The 25,000-nt window shown below is 40.8% G+C and overlaps 1 protein-coding gene across 5 annotated transcripts in view; it reads left to right on the top strand.

Annotated features, from left to right (window-relative positions):
* PAAF1 (proteasomal ATPase associated factor 1) overlaps window positions 1–23,914 on the top strand; it is a 44,195-nt gene extending 20,281 nt beyond the window's left edge. For 2 of the 5 annotated variants that reach the window (XM_046685370.1, XM_046685369.1), the window contains exons 7-12: window positions 6,679–6,873; window positions 10,244–10,335; window positions 11,702–11,817; window positions 14,135–14,217; window positions 19,958–20,040; window positions 21,681–23,914. In XM_046685370.1, the coding sequence (XP_046541326.1) occupies window positions 6,679–6,873; window positions 10,244–10,335; window positions 11,702–11,817; window positions 14,135–14,217; window positions 19,958–20,040; window positions 21,681–21,758 (647 nt within the window). In that variant the 3' untranslated portion in view covers window positions 21,759–23,914. Of the gene's footprint in view, window positions 1–6,678; window positions 6,874–10,243; window positions 10,336–11,701; window positions 11,818–14,134; window positions 14,218–16,221; window positions 16,267–19,957; window positions 20,042–21,680 lie in introns of those variants that run through there. The other 3 variants (XM_046685366.1, XM_046685368.1, XM_046685367.1) reach the window with 3 other exon arrangements.
* The last annotated feature ends 1,086 nt before the right edge of the window (window positions 23,915–25,000 follow it).

Genomic DNA, 25,000 nt, shown 5'->3' on the forward strand with positions numbered 1-25,000 from the left:
ATTGTTGTGTACTTATGGTATTTGCCTTGTGTACCTGACTATATTATAAATAACTTGCATATAGAAATTCAGTTTTAAGTTTTAATATTTCTTTATATTGATTTGCCATACTACATACAGATCATCTAGCAAACGCATGTGTTAACCTTAGCAAATGAATGCCTTACTTCTAAAGCTGTGAGTATGTAGGTGCACTGAGAAGGAATAGAAAGGACATTTGGAGCCTTCCTCACGTTCAGCATGAAGAACTGACAGGTCTAAGGAGTCAAAGCGTCCTGCACAGTTGGGGAGTCCAGGAGCCAAAGGAGTCTAGAGGAACACTGAAGGATTCACCTCAGATCTGGCCATCCTTCTGAGTGTGTGAGGCATGGGGAAACTTTCCAATGGAACAAGGCATGACTCTGCATGTTGAACTGAATAAGATGCATATTCAACGTCAGTGCACAATCAGCTTAGGAATACCTTTGGATTACTGCAGATACTGAGTGTGCCCTCCACATGAATCCTAATTCTCCCAGCCTTCTTCCCTTCTTAAGAACACGTGTCACTTAGCTTAGAGTGAATTACACAGTGTTTGTTAATCTGATTTAAGCTTTTAAAGATTTTATTTTTTTTGCTTTTTCTCCCCAAAGCCCCCCAGTACATAGTTGTATATTCTTAGTTGTGGGTCCTTCTAGTTGTGGTTTGATGAGCGGTGCCATGTCCACTCCCAGGATTCAAACCGACGAAACACTGGGCCACCTGCAGCGGAGCACGCAAACTTAACCACTCGGCCACGGGGCCAGCCCCAGATTTAAGCTTTTATTCATATAGTTGTTCCATTCTTTTGGCCTTGTGAGAAAGTCCTGGGAGAGGGGTGGGGGCTTCTCCAGAGTATAAGGAGGAGAGTTTTTATTATATTGAACAAAAATGATAAACTTTAGGAGAAATGACATGAAGTCAGATCCAGGCTGACATTTGTCAGGTCTTGGATGCTCCTCTCCGGTTAGTTCTGTAAAGTAGCCCTGGGTTTGGGGCTGCCCATTCTTCTACAGTACAAAGCAAAAATCAAGATTAATCTCCAATAGCTTAGCAGCATTTCTGTCACTCTAGCCAGAACTTCCAAGTTGCTTTGTGTCACCTGTTTTACAATATCTTTAGTTATGAGATTTTGAAGCATTTTATTAACGAAAGCCATGAACCACATAAAAACAGAGTAAAGAATTATTACCTGCATTTGTGATCCTTAGTGGTTTCACAAGTGGTGACTAAATAAGAGAAGCAGAAGATAATAAGTGTTGAAAGCAAACATGGCCTTTTATTGCCTAGAGTAAGTCTTGGCAAGCAAGATATAAAAGAAAACACCAGGAAGACTGCACTGAACCTAGTCTGATGCTTATTGCATTAGGACACTAATAAAGTAGCTCTGTATGAAGATCTGTTGTAAAGGATAACCTTTTGTTAGCTTAATTAAGTCCCTGGCTTGCTTACAGCTTCTAGTATATGAAAACATGATAATGGGGCCGGCCTCTGGCCGAGTGGTTGAGTTCACACACTCTGCTTTGGCGGCCCAGGGTTTCGCTGGTTCAGATCCTGGGCATGGACATGGCACCGCTCATTAGGCCATGTTGAGGTGGCGTCCCACATACCACAACTAGAAGGACCCACAACTAAAATATACAACTAGGTACTGGGGGAGATTTGGGGAGAAAAAACAGAAAAATAAAAAAAAAAGAAAGAAAACATGATAATGATACAGTAGACTGGGATTTGGAGACATACAAATCTTGGTTTAAATCTTAATTCTTCCACTTACAATCTATGTGACCTTGGAAAGTTGCTTAACTTTTCTGAACCTTAATTTCCTCAGATGTAAAATGGGGATAGTAGTATTAAATGAGATGATGCATATGAAGGATTTAACATAATCCCTGGTATATAATAAGTGCACAGTAAATATTATTATTGTTCATATAAAATATAAAACTAAATTTTAATTTCTGCCAGGAAAGGTGAGCCTTATCATGTTTTAACATACTTGTCAAATGTGAAAAGCGGAAATTGTTATTTCTGATAGAGTAGACATTTTCCAGTGGAAACAAATATGACCCTAGATAATACGTAACTGATCTTCCCTAATACTTTTGGATACATATTTTATATATAATTAAAGGATTAGTGTGTTTTTTACTTAATTAACACGCAGAGGTAAGATTTGTGTATGTTTCTAAATCTTTCCAATGAAAAGTTGAACTAAAAGTAGTTTTGTGTTTGTAATATATGAGTTTACTAAGTAGCTCTAAAGTGTACTTTAACCAGTTTGAAATTTTCAAATTAAGGTTGGTGGATTTGGAGGTATATATTCATAATACTAATTCTTTGTAATAAGGACCAGATCTTTCATAATCTGAAAACTTTTAGACCAAATGAAACACCATTTCAGTTGATTGGTTGAGGGTTTTTTGGCTCACTAGAGTAGGAAAGATGCTTACATTTGTAGAATAATTTTAAGAAACTAGGTTGCATTTTCAGCACTTGGGCTATTATTTTCCAGCTTTTTTTTTCTTGAAGATTGGCACCAGAGCTAACATCTGTTGCCAGTCTTCTTCTTCTTTTTTTTCCTTTTCTCCCCGAAGTCCTCCCCCTACCCTGCCCCCTACATAGTTGTATATTCTAGTTGTAGGTCCCTCTGGTTGTGCTATGTGGGACGCCCCCTCAGCATGGCCCAACGAATGGTGTGAGGTCTGTACCCAGGATCCAAAACAGTGAAACCCTGGGCCACCAAAGCAGAGCGTGCAAACTTAACCACTTGGCCATGGGGCCAGCCCCTTCAAGCTCTTATATACTTTCTTTGAAACAGGATATGCTGCCTCCAAGTAATACTAGGTGCTTCAAGGCTCATTTTTTTCTGAGATCTGAGGCACAGTCGTTAGTTTTCCCATGTACACATATGTATCTTGCTCCCTAGCAACATTAAAACAGCTTAATAGTAAAACTAGATAATTTTAACAGAGGAAATGTGTTAAAAAACATGTCTAGAAATATGAAATTTGCTCTATTTCTTCCTAATATTGATTTCAGTCATAGTTTCGTCTAACGTTGTTCTTATTTCCCAGACTTTAGCTAGGATGTTTATATGTGATGCAGCTGAATCTTTTCTTGAAGGCAAATACTTTTTGATCTTGTTTCTTTGTTGAGGACTTGTATCTGTTTGGTTTGGTATCTAAAGTCTTTGCAGCTTCTGGTAGGTCTTAGCTATGGCTGCTTCTGTTACAAAGGCATTCCTGCTACTTTCATAGCTTTTTTCTAAAGTAATTCCTCATAAGTTCCTGCTCCTGTAGGACTCCTCTTTCTTTTATTCTTGTCATCTAAGAGTGAAGAGACCCACACTAGATGCCAATATATTGTGAGTGACATTTTATTAGAGAGAGGGTGATAATTTTCTACTCTACTTTTATAGAAAAAGGAAACTTTCTAGATGGCAGCTCTTTGCTAAGTGTTACTTGAAATTTGTACATAGTGACTACCATTCATAGCTCCCTAGCTACAGCCATAGCATCCTGCCTTGGATACTTTTCAGAACTATTTTTTTAAAAAGTTTGCCCTACTTCCATGGAACTCAATAACATTTTTAAATAGCAGTTAGAACTTTCCAATAAAGAGATAAACAGGTCTTTGATTGCTTAATAAGAGCTGAAGGCCCTTCCTAATGTTCCTATTGGTGATTCCTTGAGATTCTTAAAAAATCTAAAATCTTTTTCTAGCTGGTTTATGCTGAATGTGTTGTGGAGATAGAGTGGAAAGGTGGATTTTCCAAACTCAAAATACTTTGCCGTTACGAAATATGTTGTAAATAAGAAACATAAAATAGCAGCAAAACATATTGCCTCGTTAGATCTGTTTCTGAGAGGAAGGTTACCTTAAAAACCTTGTCTAAAGTGGCCTTTATCCAGTGGATATATAATTGCAAGGATTACATTTTATTTTTCCAAAAACTATAGTTAGCTGTATAAATGGGATTTAGTTTTTATTTTAAGTTGGATGTATTTAGAAATTGACACTTGATTAGGTCCCACCTGAGTTGTCTCTAATCGTATTTGCTAACAGGCCCTAAGTTGACTACTTTTTCAGTTTGTGGCATTTTCATAAACTCATCTTTTTCTGAAAAAAATTTTCGAAGTGAAATTTCCACTAAGAATTGAGGCATGTGGTTACTTGCATGGGTCATCCATCATCTATTCCTTACGTTGAGTTATCCTGTAGAGTTTTTGTCAAGATTTGTATATCTCAAGTCATCCTTACCTTGAGAGGAATGGGAGCAAGCCACAGATCACTAACCTGACCTTCAGTCAGGAACTCTTACTCTCAATCTGCAAGAGTTTATGGGGTGCCTATAATAGAATCAGTAAGTGGGTTTTAAGAAAACAAGTGCTAGCCCTGCCTGTGACACCATAGGGTCGGAATACCTTTTACTCTATACAGTCCTGTGTTAGCACATATTTGCCACTTTATTCTAACTCTTTATGTCCATGACTATCTCTACCTTTTAATGCTGTGTGCTTCTGAGGCTAGAGCCCATAGCATATATTCAGATAACAGGTAATAAAGGGCTTCAAAGGGGCTGGCCCCATGGCCGAGTGGTTAAGTTCGTGCGCTCTGCTGCAGGCAGCCCAGAGTTTCGTTGGTTCGAATCCTGGGTGCGGACATGGCACTGCTCATCAAACCACGCTGAGGCAGCATCCCACATGCCACAACTAGAAGGACCCACAACGAAGAATTTACAACTATGTACCGGAGGGCTTTGGGGAGAAAAAGGAAAAAATAAAATCTTTAAAAAAATTATAAAGTCTGTGGACATTTTGGATATTGTAACACTCTGGATCTTATTTGTTGAGGTATGGTACAGGGGCCTGATAGATGTTTGTGCTCACCTTCCTGCTGGGCTCCTCTAACACTACTCTGGTGAAAGGGGAGCACTGGCTCACACTGCCTCTGCAAACTGATGAGATGCGACCTCAGCTTCCCTCTTGGCACTGCTGACCCCCTCCTGGTGAAAGTGGGGCACTGACTTGTACCACCTCAACTTGCACCACCTTCTTGCCTCCAGGTGGACTTGTAAGCTCAGTTCCCTGCTGACAGCAGGGGAGGGGATGAAGGAAGTGTAGGCTCAGTTCCTGGCTGACTTGACACCAGTGGTGGGAGCTGGAAGAAGTGGAGTACTACCTCCCACCACCTCATTCTGGTCAATGCTGGTCAAGTCACTGGAGTGGGGAGGAGTTGGAGTGCTGCCTCCTGCTTCCATGGGGGGTGAAGTAGAAGATTACTTCCTCTTCAGCCCTGCTGAAACCTTAGGGGAGGGGAGGTAGCAGTTTTTCTGTAACTGTTTGAGTAAGGTGAATATTACCAAAAAATTTTTCTGTTCTGTTAGGCCACCCGTTTCCCAGTCTTTTGCCTAGGGGCAATAGACTTTCCTGGTGTTTTTTTGTTTGTTTTCTTCATCTGTGCCTGTCTTTATCAGTTCCATGTTGGAGGCTTCCGCAGTGTCCTGTCCAGGATATATGGGAATGGTGAGGAAATCCAGGGAACTCATTGCCCTGTTGTTCTTCCAGTCCTGAGGTTCCTAGGTGGTCTGCCTTCTTTTTTCATTTTCCAGCCTCCTATGCTTGTTTGTTGTGTTATGTCCAGGTTTTTTAGTTGTGAGGGGGAAAGACCTGGGAGGAATAGGGCTACTCCATCTTGGCCAGAGTAGAAGTCGCATCCTTTTTTAAGATGGGGAAATTAACCCATTCAATTAGTTCTCAATGGATCTTGTAAGACAGTGATTTTCAAACTGAACTCTCTAAGATGTCTGCTTAATTTTTACTTAAAAAACAGGTTTTAAAAAATAAAACTTGGGGGCCGGCCTGGCAGCGCAGCGGTTAAGTTCACACGTTCTGCTTCTCAGTGGCCCGGGGTTCACCGGTTCAGATCCCAGGTGTGGACATGGCACCACTTGGCAAAAGCCATGCTGTGGTAGGTGTCCCATGTATAAAATAGAGGAAGATGGGCATGGATGTTAGCTCAGGGCCAGTCTTCCTCAGCAAAAATAGGAAGATTGACAGTAGTTAGTTCAGGGCTAACCTTCCTCAAAAAAAAAAAAATTGAAAACCACTGCTGTAGAACACTCCACTAAAACTTAAATCCAAAGCTTCTTTTTCCATGGCTGTTTCTCACAGCTAGTCTTTGAACCGTAGGGAAGCAGGGACTCTCTTCTGTTTATTTCTGGTTTTCTAGCACTTGAACATGCCCAGCATGTAGTACATACCCAGTACATGTTTTTGAAGGAATGGAGTTATTTATGCAGCTCCATTTTCTCTGCCCTTGTAGTTCTTTTTTTTCCCCTTAAAAGATTGGCACCTGAGGTAACATCTGTTGCCAATCTTCTTCTTTTTTTTTTTTACCTTTGTTCTTCTTCCTAAAGCCTCCCAGTACCTAGTTGTATATTCTAGTTGTAGGTCCTTCTGGTTGTGCTATGTGGGATGCCGCCTCAGCGTGGCCTGATGAGTGGTGCCATGTCCGTGCCTAAGCTCTGAACCCATGAAACCCTGGACCACTGAAGTGGAGTGTGCAATCTTAACCGCTCGGCCACGGGGCCAGCCCTGCCCTTGTAGTTCTTTTGCTACCTACTCCATCTTACGGTCTTTTTTTTTTGCTTGCCAGGTGTCCTAGATACAGCCATTGTTGACCGGGGGAGGAATGTGGTATCTAGTTCTCGAGATGGGACAGCACGACTTTGGGATTGTGGGCGCTCAGCCTGCCTGGGAGTCATTGCAGACTGTGGTTCTTCCATCAATGGAGTGGCTGTGGGTGCTGCTGACAATTCCATAAACCTCGGCTCCCCTGAGCAGATGCCCAGTAAGTTGATAATGATATGTGAGCTTATTTTGTTTCCTTAGGCCCCTTCAGGGTTTGTTTTAGTTTCTCCTTTTCTTCCTTGTCGTTTCCTGCTCTGTAGCTGGTATTTCTATTTTTCACCATAAGATTAATACTTATTGCATACCTATTATGTTTCTGTTGCTTTGGAATCTACAAAGGAAGTGTATGTCATAGTTACTGCGTTTGAGTAAGTGCAGTCTAATTTAGCAGATGAGTCTAATGCCTGTAAAACAGAGAACACTAAGATTTTGGCTGAAGTAACTTAGTGATTCTTAACACAAATATAGTTTTTTGGAAGAAGTGAGTGTTTTAGGTTAGTATAGATGAGAAGGATGTCGCAAAAGAAGATGACTTGAACCTTGAAGGATGGATTTGAGTTGATCAGACAAGAATGGGAAGGATAGGAGAATGGGGGCTGGGGCAGGGGGTGGGGCAGTTCACATGAAAACAGCTTGGAGGTGAAATTGACTATTGGGTAAAAAGATGTGCTTGGCTGGGCCAGAGTTGGATTAAGAGTAGTAGTAATGGGAAATAGGTGAGTAGAATGCTGGCTCTGGTGAGTCAGAATGATAAAGGTCCTAATAAGGCACCTTGCAATCTTTTCTTATTTTCCCATGCTTATAACTAATACTTGCTTCTCTGTTTCCATAGGACTATTTTCTACCATCATCTTTGCCTCTCACATTTTTTTAATAATATACTTTATATGTTAGAGCAGTTTTAAGTTCACAGCAAAATTGAGCAGAAAACACAGAGTTCTCATATACCTCTACTCCCGCACCCACACAGCCTCCCCTATTATCAACATCTCCACCAGAGTAATACATTTATTACAGTTGATAAACTACATTGACACATCATTATCACTCAAAGTCCATAGTTTACATTAGGATTCACTCTTGGTGTTGTACATTTGATGGTTTTGGACAAATGTATAATGACATGTGTCTGTAATTATACTATCATACAGAAGTTTTACTGCCCCGAAAATCCTCTGTGTTCCACCAATTTGTGAGTTGCTGCCACAACATGGTCGTCAGTGAGTGGCGTAGGTTTGTGCCCGGAAACCAAACCTGGGCCGCCAGAGCGGAGTGCATAAAACCTAACCACTAGGCCATCAGGCCAGCCCTTCTACCTTTAAATATTGGAAGGCCCTCCGCTCTAACTACAGTTTCTCCCTAGGTGTTCTCATCAGTTCCATGGCTTTAAATACTGTATTTAAGCTGGTGATTTCCAAAAGTGTATCTAAAGTATAGACCTCTCTCCTGAGTTTCAGACTCTATTTAGATATCTAATAGTTAGCTTGAATTTACCTTGTCTAACATGGTGTGTTTGATTTACCCCTACCCCAAATCTGTTTTTTCCCATCTCAGTAAATGGCACCGCAATCTACCCGTTTGCTCAAGCCCAAAGCCTGAGATTTATTCACCATCTACCTCTGCCTTTCCTCATGTCCCACATCAGCAAAGTCTGTCATCTCTACCTTCAGAGTGTTTCTAATGTTTCCACCTTGCCCTCTCCCTCCTACTCTTCCTCTTGTCAGCTTGCTGGTCCAATCTGTCACCATCTGTTGCCTGTACTGTTCTCCTATAATCTGTTCTCCTCAGAGCAACCAGTGTGGTCATTAAAAAAACATCCATTCATGTCACTCTCCTTTGTCCCTGGTGTCCTCAGTGGCCTCCTTCTATACATTTATTAAAATTCTAGGGGGCCAGCTCAGTGGCCTAGTGGTTAAGTTCAGTGTACTCCACTTCAGCAGCCCAAGTTTGGTGCCTGGGTACAGACCTACACCACTCGCCAGCAGCCACACTGTGGCAGCAACCCACATACAAAATACAGGAAGGTTGGCACAGATGTTAGCTCAGAGCAAATCTTCCTCAGCGAAAAAAAGAAAGAAAATCCTAACCCCTTACCGTGGCTTATTGCAAACCCTTACACTTTCTGACCCCTGCATTCCTCTCCAGCCTCGTGTCATACTGTCCTCTGCCAGGCCCACTGTATTCCAGTACAGGCCTTCTGTTTGTTCTTTCAGCACAGCCTCTGCCAGCCTCCTGGCCTTTGCTTTGTTTTTCCCTTAGACTGGAATGTCCTTCCTGAAACTCTTCACATGACTGGCTTCTTGTTTACCATTCAGGGCTCAGTTGAAAAGTGGCTTCCCTGGAGGCTTTTTAAAGTTGAAATTTAAAGTTCCCTTCCCCCACCTGTCTTCCCACTATCTACTCACTTTTGATCATATTTTCCTGTTTTATTCCCACTGTAGAACTTACCACGGTCTGAAAATATCCTACCTGTTTATTTACCTATTCCACTATTTCATATTTCCACTAGAATTTTTGAGAGTAAGGACCCTTGTTTGTACATCACTATTTCCTCAGCACCTAGCAGAATGTCTGATGCATAGTAGACTCTTTTTTTTTTCCCCTAAAGATTGGCACCTGAGCTAACAACTGTGGCCAATCTTCTTTTTCTTTTCCCCCCTGCTTTTTCTCCCCCAATCCCCCCAAAACATAGTTGTATATATTTTTAGTTGTGGGTCCTTCTAGTTGTGGCATGTGGGATGCCGCCTCAACGTGACCTAATGAGCAGTGCCATGTCCGTGCCCAGGATCCGAACTGGCAAAACCCTGGGCTGCCGAAGATGGAGCGTGCGAACTTAACCACTTGGCCACAGGGCCGGCCCTGATAGTAGACTCTTAATAAGCATTTGTTTAGTGAATGAATACTTCTAAACCATAAGAACCTTGAGGGCAGAGACTATTTTGTTCAACATTGTACCACTGTTCCTAGTATGGTATCTTGTCATGTTAAGTTGGGTTTATTGAGATATATTTTTTGTATGTTTGTTTTTGTTTTTGTTTTTTTATGGCAGAAGGTTTTTTTTATTAAGATTATGATAGTTTACACCCTTGTGAAATTTCACTTGTACATTATTGTTAGTCATGTTGTAGGTACACCACTTCACCCTTTGTGCCCTCCCCCCACCCAGCCTTTACCCTGGTAACCACCGATCAGTTCTCTTTGTCTATATGTTAACTTCCACCTATGAGTGGAGTCATACAGAGTTCGTCTTTCTCTGTCTGGCTTATTTCTCTTAACATAATTATTGAGATATATTTTACATATAGTAAAAGTCACCTTTTTAAATTGCATAGTTCTGTGAGTTTTGGCAGATGTGTACAGTCATGTAAAGAAATACCACAGTCAAGATATAGAACATAATAAGTACTTTTTTAAATTAATAAGTGAATCATTAACAGTAATTCAGTAAACAGCCATTGGTATCTGTGCTTTCTGGGTATTGCCAGCTGATCAGCCCAGCCTGTTATTGACATAGCTCATCTGTCATGCAGGTGAACGGGAGGTTGGAACAGAGTCGAAAATGCTGCTGTTGGCCCGGGAAGACAAGAAACTTCAGTGCTTGGGACTACAGAGCAGGCAGCCGGCAAGTGGTTCCTCTAAGACCTTTGAATTCTAGGGCAACCTGGGTCACGCTGATTCTTAGAAAGCGGTTTTGGAAACATTTCTGCTTGCTCCCTGTGGTTACCTTTTGAGGAAGCTGCATGAGTAACAGGCAGTACAGAGTAGTGATTAAGAACATGAAGTTGGGATAAGGGCAACATCTAAATGCCAGCTCTCCCACTTAATGGCTATGACCTTGAATGGGTTCTTAACCTCTCTGAGCCTCAGTTTCCCCCTCACTAAACTGGGCATAGTAGGACTTACCTTGTATGGTTTTGTGATGAGGATTAAATGCTCTGCTGCTTTGTGATCTTTGATAAGTTACTCTCCTGGGCCTCAGTGTGCAGTATGTAGAATGATCAGGTTTCATAAATTTCCTTCTACCTCTAAGGCAACGTGAAGAAATTCTGAGTAAAGGACTCATGCTTCAGGGCTCTGGATCAATTAATGACCTGTCTTTTACAGAAGAATTAGTTGAATTTTCTTCCTTCATCTTCTGAGGTTTTGCTGGGCAGACTGTGCTCTTAATTGAACTCTAAGGTCTCTGGGATTAGATTTTTTAAAATTTATTTCCAGCTCATGTCATCATCAGCCAGACAACTTTAATGATTTGGTTTGGCCACAGGCTTTGTATTTTCATTTCATCTCTTTACTTCATTGTGCTGGTAATGTTTCCATTTTCCAAGTTTGTTCCAGGAACATCATTATTGTTGATCATATTGCCTTTGCACTCTGAATTTCCCTGCTGGCTTTTATTTCCAAAGGAAAATCAGGAGTTTGTTTTGTTTTGTTCTTTTCTTTCCTTTTTAGAACATTTGATGGAGAAATAATCAGTTTGAGCTAACATTAAATACAAATCTGATAATTTATTTTTTCAGGTACATAGGGAGAATTATGATTCTTTAAATTGCCACTTTATTTAAGCTTGTTTCTTTTCCTACAAAGTATCTCCCTTCAAAAGGTTGTTACAAGTGACATGAAGCAAAACTTAAATGTGTGAATTGCAAGTGTTTCTCAAACGGGGGTTGTAATGAAAAGAGGGAAAAAAGGGATTTTTGGTGTTGAGGATCCTATGAGTCAGTGTATTGAAGGATAATAGTTTGAAAATTACTACCTCAGAGTATGGTGTTATGTAAACTGCTTAAGTCCTCAGCCGACCTAGGTTCCTGAAATCTTGGGACTGCTTCCTCCTCAATTGTTGGTGAATGCTTAGTTTAGATTGAGAGTACTTAAAGGGGGAAGAAAAAAATATCTCTAAAAATGGTAAAAATTTTCCTTTTCTTGGTGCCTTTCTATTCCTGGAAACAAATTAATCTTTAAACAGCATTTTTGTCTCTATTTGTTCTCAGGTCTTCCTCTTTATTGGCTCAGATGCCTTCAACTGCTGTACTTTTCTCTCTGGCTTCTTGCTATTGGCTGGGACACAAGATGGAAACATTTATCAGCTGGACGTGCGGAATCCAAGGTGAGTCACCATTCATTTGCATGATGCAGGTCTTCTGCAGAGTGGAAATTTTTATTGGTGTTAACATTGATTAGCCTAGCGTATAGATGACTATTGAATCAAGGGTATATTTTTCCATTTATAAGCATTTTCCAGTGTGAATTGTCTGATCTTATTGTTCCTGGAATCGTATTAAAAGGTAATTTGATAAACAAACACATGGATAAAGAGAACAGTTTAGTGGTTACCAGAGGGGAAGAGAGTCGGGGCGTGGGCACAAGGGGTGAAGGGGCACATATGTATGGTGATGAATAAAAATTAGACTATTGCTGGTGAGCACGATGTAGTCTATACAGAAGCTGATATGTAATAATGTACACCTGAAATTACACAATATTTTAAACCAATATAACCTCAATAAAATTTTTTAAAAGAGGGGAAAAAATAAGTAAATAAAAGATAATTTGATTTATACTGTCATGATTGTCCTATCTTAGTGATTGCTTTGGAAATTAAGCTTAAATAATGAACTAACATTTCACTTAAAATGATTGTGTGGAACTTTTAATCTTAAGGAGCTCAGTAATTTTCTCTATGATATTAGGTCTGGGTTGACCTAAGATCAATCATTTTTAGTTCAAGTAAGCAGCTCTGTTTATTTAGCTTTTCATACCTATCTAAAACAGGCCTTATGCTGATCTTAAAGATACCCAGAGAGAATCATACAACCTCTCCGTCCTAGGATTTAACAATTTCTACAACTCTGTCCCTTCCTCCTTCTATTTCTTTCCTTTGTTCACCTGATATTTATTGAATGACTTCTGTGGGCACCAGGCTTTGTACAGGGCACTGAAAAACAGAAATAAAAGATACAGACTCTGCCTTTGGGGCCCTTGGAATCTAACAGTAAAGACAGACAAGTAAAAGACTGTTGTGATGCAGTGTGATCAAGTGGTCTGACAGGACTATACACAGGAATTTGAAGAAGCACTGACAAGGAGAGGGAAGAAGGTGAGACTGCTTCTCCAAGGAAATGGGGCTTTAATTGGCTCTTGTCCAGTGGAAGTTACCGAGTAAACAGGAAAAGGACCTGCCCTCAGTAGCACAGCATAGAGAGAAACATGGAACACTCCTCACTGCTGCCCTGTCTGGTATATACCCTTCGGGCGGGGCAGTGGGGAGAAGTGATCCCAGACAGGAAAACAGGAGTTTGCTTAGAAAGAACTTTCAGACTGCTCTCAGGAGTTTTGACTTTGTTCCAAGAGCAGTGAAGAAATTCCAGCTACAGAGTGACTAGCTTGTACCTTTTCTTCTATAATCTGTTTCTTTACTTTTGTACTTGTTTTTGCCTCCATGGAGATAGGGAATCTCTGGCCCCTATTGTAAAATCACCCTTGGGTGATTTGGCTGGCCCCATGGCTGAGTGTTAAAGTTCCATGCATTCCGCTTCTGCAGCCCAGGTTTGCGGGTTCGGATCTTGGGCATGGACCTACTCTACTCATCACCCATGCTGTGGAGGCATCCTGCATACAAAATAGAGGAAGATTGCCATGGATATTAGCTCAAGGCTAGTCTTCCTCAAGCAAAAAAAAGAGGAAGATGGGCAATGGATGTTAGCTCAGGGTGAATCTTCCTCACCAAAAAAATAAAATCACTCTTACATATTTTTAAATTAATTCTCACTCCTCTTTCTTTTCGTTTTACAGAGTCCTGACAATTTTAATATTTCATAACTGTCTTAATTCTGTCTATAAGTAAAAAAGATTAACGTATTATTAACACTGGTATCTTAAAAGCTTGCCAGACGTTCCCATAAAACTGGAGATATTGGTAGTGACTTAGTTCATTCAGTTCGATGACACGTTTAGATTCACTCCAAGGTAATTTTACTATTTTTTTTTAAAGCTTGGCGCTGAGCTAACATCTGTTGCCAATCATTTTTTTCTTCTTCTTCTACCCAAAGCCCCCCAGTACATAGTTGTATATTGTAGTAGTCCTTCTAGTTCTGCTACGTGGGACGCCACCTCACCATGGCTTGATGAGTGGCACTAGGTCTGCACCCGTGTTCCGAACCAGTGAAACCCTGGGCGGCTGAAGTGGAGCACACGAACTTAACCACTCAGCCACGGGGCTGATCCCAACTCCAAGGTGATTTTGAATGAATTGCCTTGATCTACTATTTAAAGATCTTGCCGGGAAAGAAACCGTATAAGGATCTAATCTCTGTCCACATTTGTCCTGTTTGCTTTTATATGCTAAGTACTATATGTTGAATATAGTTTAGTGTTGCTTTTGAAGAAAAAAAAAGTAAAATTGCTCCTTTTACCCTGAATCCTAGGACTCCAGTACAAGTCATGCACAGATCAGGAGCACCAGTTCTGTCCTTGCTGAGTTTCAGAGACGGATTCATTGCTAGCCAAGGTGGGTTTAGGGGCCATTTAAGAGAGATGGTTCCATGTAGTTCAATTAAACATGGATTTAAGTGTCTGGTCTATAGCTGGGCTAGGGGTATGGACCTCCGTGATTCTTTGGTATATTGTATATTGTATAAACACTATGTGGAAAGTGTAATTGTCTATGTCCCCCTCCAATCTAGGCTCCTTGAGAGTAATGACTGTGCCTTTTTCATTGTGTCAACCCCAGCATTTAGCTCAGTGCCCACTATATGGTTGGTGCTCAATAAACATTGGTAGAGTAAATGTATTGGCCTTTATTGCAAAATGTTGAGGATTCAATAATGAATCAGTTACAGTCTCTGCCCTAAATGAGCTGTTAGTGAGGCAGACAGGCATATAGACATGTGATTAAGTACAGTTTGATAAGTACTGCAGCAGAAAACTATATGAGAACATGGAGTAAAGCTAACTCTAGTGGTAGGAATGCTACAGGGACATCTTCATGGACTAGGTAACATATAAGCCAATGACTGTTTTGTAAAGACAAACATTGAAGGCCAAAGTCATAGTGTGTGCAAAGTCTTAGATGAGGGTAGAGGGGCAAAAAGAAGGGATCTATCATTTACTAGGTGCCTACTATGGGGTAGATACTGTGTGTGATGCTTTACATATGTAGTCTAGGTAAAGTGAGTACCTTGGTGTAGCCAGGACAAAATATTTGGAATGGAGTTTGGGAGTGGAGTTGGGGGAAATGCATGGAACAAGGTGCCCATTAAGGGACACTGTGAGTCCTCACAGGAATGATGTAAGTGAAGAGGACTGGACTGGATGACCTGTAGGGACCACCTTACCTGAGTATTTCAGTGTGGGAGTTAGGATGTTTTGGCTGTTTTGGGCATGGAACACCACCACTCATCTGTCAGTAGCCATGCTGTGGTGGTGGCTCACATAGACGAACTAAAAGGACTTACAACTAGAATATACAACTATGTACTGGGGCTTTGGGGAGGGGGGAAAAAAAAGGAAGATTGACAACAAATGTTAGCTCAGGGCGAATCTTTTCCAGCAGAAACAAATAATAACAATAAAGAAATAAATAAAAGCTTTAGCAATGAAAAAGAAGTAAAATCGAGGACCCAGCTTTTTTCCATCCTTTGATGCTCTCCTCCCTAGCATGCTGGCTTTTGTCTTCAAGCTTGTTCCCTCATGGTCACAGCACAAGATAGCTGCAGCAGCTCTTATCCTCACGTAGCAGTGGATACTGCTATCCTTTCTATGAATGAGGAAAATTTCCTCAGGAGTAGCACAGCAGACTTACTGTCATACCTCATTGACCAGAATTATAATCCATGCTCATGCCTAAAGCAGTAACCAACAAAGGGAATGGAATCACCATAATTGGGTTGGGTTAGTCAGGATTCACCCCCTGTGTCACCAGTTACTGGAGACTATTTGGGATTCCGTCAGTTAGGAGAAGGGCAAGGAAATAGATGAGTAGGGAGCTAGCAATGTCTGGATTTCCATGGCCAGCTCTCTGATACAAGTCGATAGCCTTCATCCCTGTCGGAACTGGCGCCTTGTTCCCCTAGCCCTTCTCCTTCAGGATTTCCGGACCATAGCAAAGAGCAATCAGGAATCTGTAGACCTAATCTTCTAGCTCTCTGCACTCATTCTCTCTTAATCTCTCTTTCTTCCCCATGTCTTGGCATCGGTTTGGTGATGCTTTATAGAACCTTAACAGGAGAACAGCTGGCATAAGCTTGTGACAGCTTCCCTTGACGCTGCTGCCGCCATTCACTGTGATCCTTTTTCTTTGATTCCCTTTGCTGCCATGCCACATTCTTCCCTTGAGATCTCTGCAGTCTGGGCTCCTTCCCCATCCCTCTGCTCAAACTGCCCTTGAAGGCCACCGGTGATGAGCTTCTTGCTACATCCAGTGGCCTTTTAAGTATACAGCCCTGTCTTGTCTACTAGTCCCTAAGTTTTCTTGAGGGCAGCTACCACATCTTCTTCATTTCTGTATCCCCAGCTCTTGCACAGGACTGAAGAATCTAAACAAATGTTTGTTGAATGAGTGAGTACATATTTTTCATCTTCCGTGACTCTTAATGGCAATTAATTCTGTTACTGTTATTTGCTTCTTAAAATTGTTAGCTCCTTTTACTCTCTTGATACTAATTAATCTCCTGGTTATTCTCTTTCTCCAGTTACTTCTCCTTTCCTTGGTTTCAATAGCCTATGTTTATAAGTGCCTAGCCTGATTCATGGTATACTGTAGCTTCTCAAATTGTTGAGCTTGAATCCTTTTGCTATTCCTATTATTGTTGCCATCCGTAAAACAGAGATATTTCCTGAGTTCAGCCTTTGTCCTTCTACTTTTTCCTCTCCATTCTTCCTCAAGGACTGACTGTTCTCATGGTTTTAGCTGTTAATGATTGGAATCCATAGCTCTAGCCCTGACTCCTACTTAACCCTTGTTTTATTGGGCAGCAGCGTTATGTAGAAAAAGCCTAGATTTTGGATCCAAACTGACAACCTAATCAATGAGTTTAAATCCTTACTCCACCACTTACTATTAGATTCAACCATATGAAATTCCTAATATATGACCATTTTGATTTAAAATGGCAGATTTATATGGTTTAATCTAATAGTCCCATGACCTTTGGTAAGCCATTCTGCTTTTCTAAGTCTCAATTTTCTTAGAGATAAAATATGTAAAGTAATCGACATAAAGTAGACATTTTATAAATGATAAGTTTCTTCTTACTCTTGTTACTACCCCTTGCCCTATAAGCCTTCCTAAAACATGTTCCTTATCATCATGATCCAGTGACAAGGCACAGAACCACAAAAAGTAGAATTATGCTACAGGGCAAGATATGTTGAAGTATCAAAGGAATAATAAACGTTACAGGAGATTGATGGAGAAAGTGTTGACTGTATGGGGTGTTAGAAATGGCTTCCTAGAGGGAATGGGATTAGAGCTGGGACTTATCAAGTAGATAAGATTTGCATATAGAAACTTGAGTGCAGAAGAAGACCTATGGTAATCATACTTTTTTGAGAGGAGAGAAAAGAAACTCAATAATAGATGTCACTTTTTTTTTGCTGAAGTAATAACAATGAGAAACTGAAAACAGATTATGGTTGGTTTCCCACTCTGGCTTAAAATGAGATTTTGAGACTCAAGAAATGTAAACTTCAAACACAGAGCCATGATGCAGCACATGGGAAGCTTCTGTTGCTTTGGTGGCAGTTCTGAAGTAATAGAGTTTGGTATCCTGGAGAACCACATGTAGGCCACTCAGGGCCTCTGCATTTCTTAACTCCTCTGTCCTACCTTTAGGCCATTTTGTTGAATATTAACATCTCCCTTGCAAAGGGATGTGTGAGTAAAGTGGAGGTAACGTGGAGAAGAGCTAACTTGTGGCCCTTCTACTGTTTGTAACTCTTTTCTGCTGGAAAGAAGGAAAGGCATAAATTCTGTTATTAACATCTTATATTAATATTAGTATATTAATATTAAAGGCAGAGGCTGGCCTGGTGGTGCAGCGGTTAAGTTCACGCATTCTGCTTCGGCGGCCCAGGGTTCGTCAGTTCGGATCCCGGGTGCGGACATGACACTGCTTGGCAAGCCATGCTGTAGTAGGCGTCCCACATATAAAGTAGGGGAGGATGGGCATGGATGTTAGCTCAGGGCCAGTCTTCCTCAGCAAAAAGAGGAAGATTGGCAGCAGATGTTAGCTCAGGGCTAATCTTCCTCAAAAACAAACAAACAAAACAAAACAAACAAAAAGGCAAAGAGAGTAAAATTATAACTCTGTTTTCAGAGGACAAAACTAAGATCAATAAAAGAAAGTTATCAGGAGCCGCATTTCAGTTCAATACAGTCATGTGCTGCATAGCGATGTTTCAGTCGACCGACCGTGTATACCATGGTGGTCCCATGAGATTAGTACCATAGAGCCTAGGTGTGTGGTAGGCCATACCATCTAGGTTTGTGAAAGTACACTCTATGATGTTTGCACAACGACAAAACCACCTAACAACGCATTTTTCAGAACATACCCTGTTGTTAAGCGATGTGCGACTGTATAAGGAAAAGCCATCTGTTTTGTAAGAAAGAAGCTGGCATTGAGGTAGTGAGCACCACTAACTCTGGGGATGGACAAGCATAGGCTGGTTGGCTATGCTGCCAGGTGCTGTAGAGGGAATTCTGTACTAGTTAGAAGGTGGAGGTAGATGATCTTTGAGGTCCTTTCGAACTCTTTGATTTACTAGAGAGGAGATTGAAATTGCCAGATTAAACAATTTTTTAAACTTTTTATTATAGAACTTGGTAAACCGATACAAAGATAGAGAAATAAACCTGGTGCACCCATCATCTAGCTTCAACTATTACTAATTTATGGCTAATCTTCTTTCATCATGTTTTACCCATTCCTTTATAATCCCCAGCCTTTATCATATTTTGAAATATATCACAAACATCATATTATTTTATCTGTCAGTATTTCTATATGTATCTCTAAAAGATAAATATTCTTTTTTGGAAAAGATTATTTTTAATATTAATAGTGCAAGGAAGGATAATGTCCTCCTGTATGCTGCTGGTTGGAGGATAGATTGATTAACAGATAAAATAAAATTGATTGACAGATAATTTTGGAAAGCAGTTTTTTAGATTTCCAAAAAGTTTGAGAAGGTTAATTAATATCTTTTGATTCTTTTTCAGGATTTTATACAAAGTTATAATCTTAATACAGAAAAAACTTTATGCATAAAAATCTTCTTATAAAAGAGGTTATGCTCTCAACCATGTAAAATAAAAATTTGCACAAAAAAGATTGGGAAAGTACATTAAAATGTTAACAGTAATTATCTTTGTGGTAGATTATGGGTGATTTTTTACTTCTCTGTTTATTTTTAAAGTTTTCTTCAATGAGCATGTACTACTTTTTTTTTTTTGAGGAAGATTAGCCCTGAGCTAACTGCTGCCAATCCTCCTCTTTTTGCTGAGGAAGACTGGCCCTGAGCTAACATCTGTGCCCATCCTCCTCTACTTTATATGTGGGATGCCTACCACAGCATGGTTTGCCAAGCGGTGCCATGTCCGCACCCAGGATCCAAACTGGCGAACCCTGGGCCTCCGAAGTGGAACATGCGAACTTAACCGCTGCACCACCAGGCAGTCCCTAGCATGTATTACTTTTATATTAAGTAAAATAACAACAAAAATCACCTTATTCAGCAGTTTATAGATGATCTCAAGTTTCATTTGTTCATGCTCTTCTGAGAAAATTAAGTTTATAAATTAGATGGGTTTTTATTTTCTTGGTCTAACTTTCCTCCTTTGCCTAATATATATGCTCAAGTTTATAGATTGAAGAATAATTTGGGAGCATAGATTTTTCTTAAAGAAAACATTTATATAGGTGAATTCCCTGTTAAAAATCATTTCCTAGGATAAGTTTGCAAACAGATATATAAACCTGAAGTTGCTTGGTCTGTGCCCTTGGCTAAAGACAACCTTTCTTCCCACCGAGCTTGCACTTAACCTTCAAACCCTCTCCAGCCCAGCATTCTAGGCAGCCACTACAGGGCCTCGTATTTGGCCTACATAATGAGACCTGTTTGCTGTTCTGGGTCTCAGGACAATCTTCTTTAGGCTAGTGATGTACAGAAATAAACTAAAATAGTTTTTTAATTCCTCTGCATGCAGCTTTCTCTTCAATTATCTAAATTTTCTTTCTGCCTTTTAGGTGATGGAAGCTGTTTCATTGTCCAGCAAGACTTAGACTATGTCATTGAGCTCACTGGGGCTGACTGTGACCCCGTGTACAAGGTACACGCCTGAGAGGAGACCAGGCCTAGGCGATTCTCACCTGGGATCTAGGACTTTTGAACGGACTGAATCTGGCTACTTTGTGGTCTTAGGGGTGATCAGATACTTATGAGTGGGATAGAAGGAAATCATAATTTTGAATCAGAAGTGACTTCATCACTTACTGGCTCTAGAGACTTAAAAAATAACCTCACCCCCCCATCTGTCAATTTATCTTAAAATGAAGATTATAGTGAGATAATGCATAGGAAAGCTCTTTGTAAATTTAAAAGATTCTATGATTATTAGCCATCATTATTATTATTTCTAGTTCGAGATTGATTATCTCATTTTATTAGAGGGGAAAAGGGAAATAGTATTTATTGATCAGATGTTGTTTTACATATATTATCTCATTTAATCATTGAACTCATTCATCAAAGTATAGGTATTATTATTCCTATTTTTTCTTATATTTTTAAAAACGTTATACAATACATACCTATAAAAATTCAAACAATATAGAATAATAGAGACTTAAAAGTCCCCTTAAAGACCTTTTCAGTTTCATTCTTCTTTCTAGAAGTAACTAGCATTAATAGTTTGGCATATATTTTTCTTTTTCTTTTTTTTGAAGATTAGCCCTGAGCTAACTTCTGCCAATCCTCCTCTTTTTGCTGAGGAAGACTGGCCCTGAGCTAACATCCATGCCCATCTTCCTCTCCTTTATACGTGAGATGCCTACCAAAGCATGGCTTTGCCAAGCAGTGCCATGTCCGCACCCGGGATCCCAACCGGCGAACCCTGGGCTGCCAAGTAGCAGAACGTGTGAACTTAACCGCTGCGCCACCGGGCCAGCCCCATTGGCATATATTTTACAAGATTGTTTTTGGAGAATTTGCACTTACATCTTTTGTTTATATATTTATGTAAATAATATAGTTTTATCTTTAGTTTGTACGTAATTGGGATCATTCTATATTTATTGCCCTATGACTTTCTTTTTTTTTTTACTTAATGTCTCGGAGCTCTTCCCAGACAAATGCATACAGATCCACTTCATTTTTTAAAATTCTTGCTTAGTGTTCTGTATTGTGAATTTTAACATATTATTTTCATTTTGCAAATGAGGAAACTGAGACCCTTAGGGGTTGAGAAAATTGCCCTAGGTCGTACAAATTACATATTAGCAAACCTGAGATTAAGCTAACTCCAGAATTCAAGCTCCTTCTACTAAATTTATGGTTCTTAATCTTCTTTGATTCTCAGACTTCTTTGGGAAGTCAGTGAAATCCTTCTAAAAAAAAAGGGCACATATTGAGAACTTCTTTGCATACAATTTTATGAGTTTCAGAGCTACTCAGGCCTATCTATGGACCATCTCCTCCCCAGGTACAGACCCTCTGCACTAAACCATGTACGACACTAATGGTTTGCTCTCTGCTTAGGCAATTAGTTTCTCTGTTCTGTAGTCATAAGTGCCCTTGACTCTGGCCAGTCATTTTTTAAATACATATCATGGATGTAATTCTTCTCTTGTCTTTGGAGTTGCTAAAGCTTTTCAGACTTCCCTATACTAGTGGAGGTCGATGAGAATGCTCTTTCTTTTTAAAATGGAAGAATCCCAGGCCTCCTTTGAGCTGCAAACTCTTGTATTCTAGGTAGCCACGTGGGAAAAGCAGATCTATACCTGCTGTCGAGATGGTCTTGTGCGACGCTATCAGCTCTCTGACCTCTGACCCCCTGGAAAGAGGAGTCCCAGTTAATGAAGATTGACCCTGACCAACAATGAGCAGAAACAGCATCAGTCCTTCCCAAGGATCAGGGCCCTTGGTTGTCTTGGGCTTCCTTTGGAAGTCGCAGAAAGGCAGCTACATCGGCCCATGTGGAACCATCATTCCCTGACAAGACCTACTTTGAATGAGTAAGAAGCTCACATGTGCTCACTGCATTTGCCCCAACTTCTTGTATAAACTTACCCCGCAACACAGGGCAAATACAGATGCTTACAATGCGATCTCACACCAATTGTGTTAAATATTTACAGGGACCAGAGGACTAAAGCCTGTTCTCTGAAGGAAATAAAGAGAATATGTTTGGAGGAATCTGAATTTGAAAAACTTTGTTAAATACTCTTACTCCAGCAAAAAGTCAGTCAAGCTGATGAAACTCCTTTCTCAGGCACTTCCTGTTTGCCTGGCCATAGAGAATGACTGCCTGAGAGTAGCAGCAAATAGCCCATAAGCAGCAACCTGGGAAAGATTCTTATACAGTTAGAGTAACCAGCCAATTTTGCCTGGACTGAAGGGTTTTCTGTTACACGAGACTTTCAGTCCCAGGCAAACTGACGTGGTTGGTCGGCCTATATACAGGTGATGAAGTGGAATCATATCATTGGAAAGGCAGTGGCTGTCAAAGTGTGGTCCCTGGAAGAGCTGCAGCAGTATCACACAGGAGCTTGTTAGAAGTAGAAATTTTGGGGTCCCACCTCAGACCTAAGTCAGAAATTCTATTGGCGGGGCTCACAGTATTTTTAACAAGGCTTCCAGGTGATTCTGATGCACGCTGAGGTTTGAGACCTAGAGGAAGAGATGGTGGAGAGCACCTTAGTCACAGATGGAACCCAGGGCTCAGAGGCTGGTTTATAGGAGATGAGGCTGGAGAGGTTGGCAGGGTCCAAATAGCACAGGGGCTTGAATGCCAGCTCAGGAGTTTGATCTTCACTTGGTTGGCAGTGGGGAACCATGAAATCGTTTTAAGCAAGGGTATGACATGGTCACCTCTTTTTTTCCCTAAACGTAAAAATAGAATCATACTGTATGTATTCCACGCTTTATTATCTCTTAGTATCTCTGAGTTCTTCCCATCTCAGACCTTTCTCATTCTTTTTATCAATTTTCAGAGTGTGAATACCTTATCATTTACATTTTTAGAGACTATTAGAGAAAAGGTTTCTTAGAGGATGCAACACTTGAGCTGGGCCATGTAGGCTAAGATCTGGATTTATTTAAGGGAAGAAAGTCATTCTTGGCTGGGGTAATAGTATGGTTCACAGGGTTCTTAAAGGTATAGTCTCATGTAATCTTTATAACTAACTGTGACATGCAGGTAGTGAGACTCAAAAGAGATGAAGTGATTTGCCAAGAGTCATAGAGAGCAGAAAGTTGTACAGTTTATCATAACTTTAAATCCCATTTTTGGGCCAGCCCCAGTGGCCTAGTGGTTAAGTTCGGCACACTATGCTTTGGTGGCCCAGGTTCAGTTCCCGGGTGCAGACCTATACCATTCGTCTGTCAGTGGCCATGCTGTGGTGACAGCTCACATACAAAAAGAGGAAGATTGCAGCAGATGTTAACTCAGGGCAAATCTTCCTCAGCAAAAAATAAAATAAAATAAATTAAATTCCCATTTTTTCCTACTTGTTGCTTATGCTGAAACCAAATTGTGAAAATAAAGCACTACAATTCCTTGAGTATCTATTAGTATCTACTCTGTTCTAGGTACTGTATATATATTTAATCCTTACAACACTCTTAAAAAGGAAATGATATTATTCCTGTTTTACAGATAAGGAAACTGAGGCTCGAGAAATTAAGTACCAGAGCCCTGATTTGGACCTTACTCAGTCTGCCTTCTTCCACTACACCATGTAGTCTGGGACTAGAGCAGTTTCATTTAAGGAGTAATTTGTGACAGGCTTAGGTAAACTGGAAGGGGCATATTCCAAAGTTCAGAAACTTTGGAATCCTAGGAGGTCCACAGGGAAACCCTAAGAAGTCAGATTAAGTAAACAGGATGATGGGGCCAGCCCCGTGGCCGAGTGGTTAAGTCCGCTGGCTCTGCTTTGGCAGCCCAGGGTTTCGCCGGTTTGGATCCTGGGCACGGACATGGCACGGCTCGTCAAGCCATGCTGAGGCAGCATCCCACATGCCACAACTAGAAGGACCCACAACTAAAATATACAACTATGTACTGGGGGGCTTTGGGGAGAAAAAGGAAAAATAAAATCTTTAGAAAAAGAAAAAAAAAAAAGAAAGCAGGATGAGGGAGGATATGGCTGACTTCACATAAGCATGTCTCAGCGTTCCCGTGCCAGGACTTGCTCTTCTCCACTGCCGTCACCTTCACGAGCCCATTTTCACAGATCTCCAGAGTTGCTATCCTGGTTGTGATGGATGCAGTGACACTTCACAACCACCCTGAAATCCGGACCCAAACAGAAGGAGCAGAGGCCAGCTCTCAGGTGCCCCAAGGCCTTGTCTACTATGGATGGAATAATCCTCGGTTTGCAGCAAAGGTCTTTGTTCTTTTGGGTTGAGGATTGCATTCTGGGTAAAGAAGTGTGGCCAAGCCCCATCTGCAGCGCTACAAGCCCAGTGAAGCTCTCTGCTGGACCTTGTTTCCTGGCTTTCAGATGCCCCCTTGTGACTCCTTGTGAGAAGTGTGTCTGTTTCTCAGCCCTGAAGAGCTGGCAGTGGCATCAGCTATTGAGCATGCACTCTGTGCCAGGCACAGTCCTCACAGTAGCCTTGTGAAGTAAATGATCTTTTTCTTTTTCTTTGAGGAAGATTAGCCCTGAGCTAACATCTGCTGCCAATCTTCCTCTTTTTGCTGAGGAAGACTGGCCCTGGGCTAACATCCGTGCCCATCTTCCTCTACTTTATATGTGGGACACCTGCCACAGCATGGCTTGCCAAGTGGTGCCATGTCCGCACCCAGGATCCAAACCGGCGAACCCTGGGCCTCCAAAGCCGAACGTGCAAACTTAACTGCTGTGCTACCAGGCCGGCCCCTGTTCTTTTTCTTGAACAAGTCTCTTTGTGGATATATATATATTTTTTCTAATTTACTTTTTATTTTGAAATCATTTCAAACTTGCACAAAAGTTGCAAGAATAGTACAAAGGATTCTGGTATACCCCATACAGATCTCCCAGTTGTTAACTTTTTATTATGTTTGCTTTATCATTCTCTCTCTCTCC

This window comes from Equus quagga, chromosome 14, assembly GCF_021613505.1.
Source record: "Equus quagga isolate Etosha38 chromosome 14, UCLA_HA_Equagga_1.0, whole genome shotgun sequence".
In the NCBI taxonomy this organism is placed as follows: domain Eukaryota; kingdom Metazoa; phylum Chordata; class Mammalia; order Perissodactyla; family Equidae; genus Equus; species Equus quagga.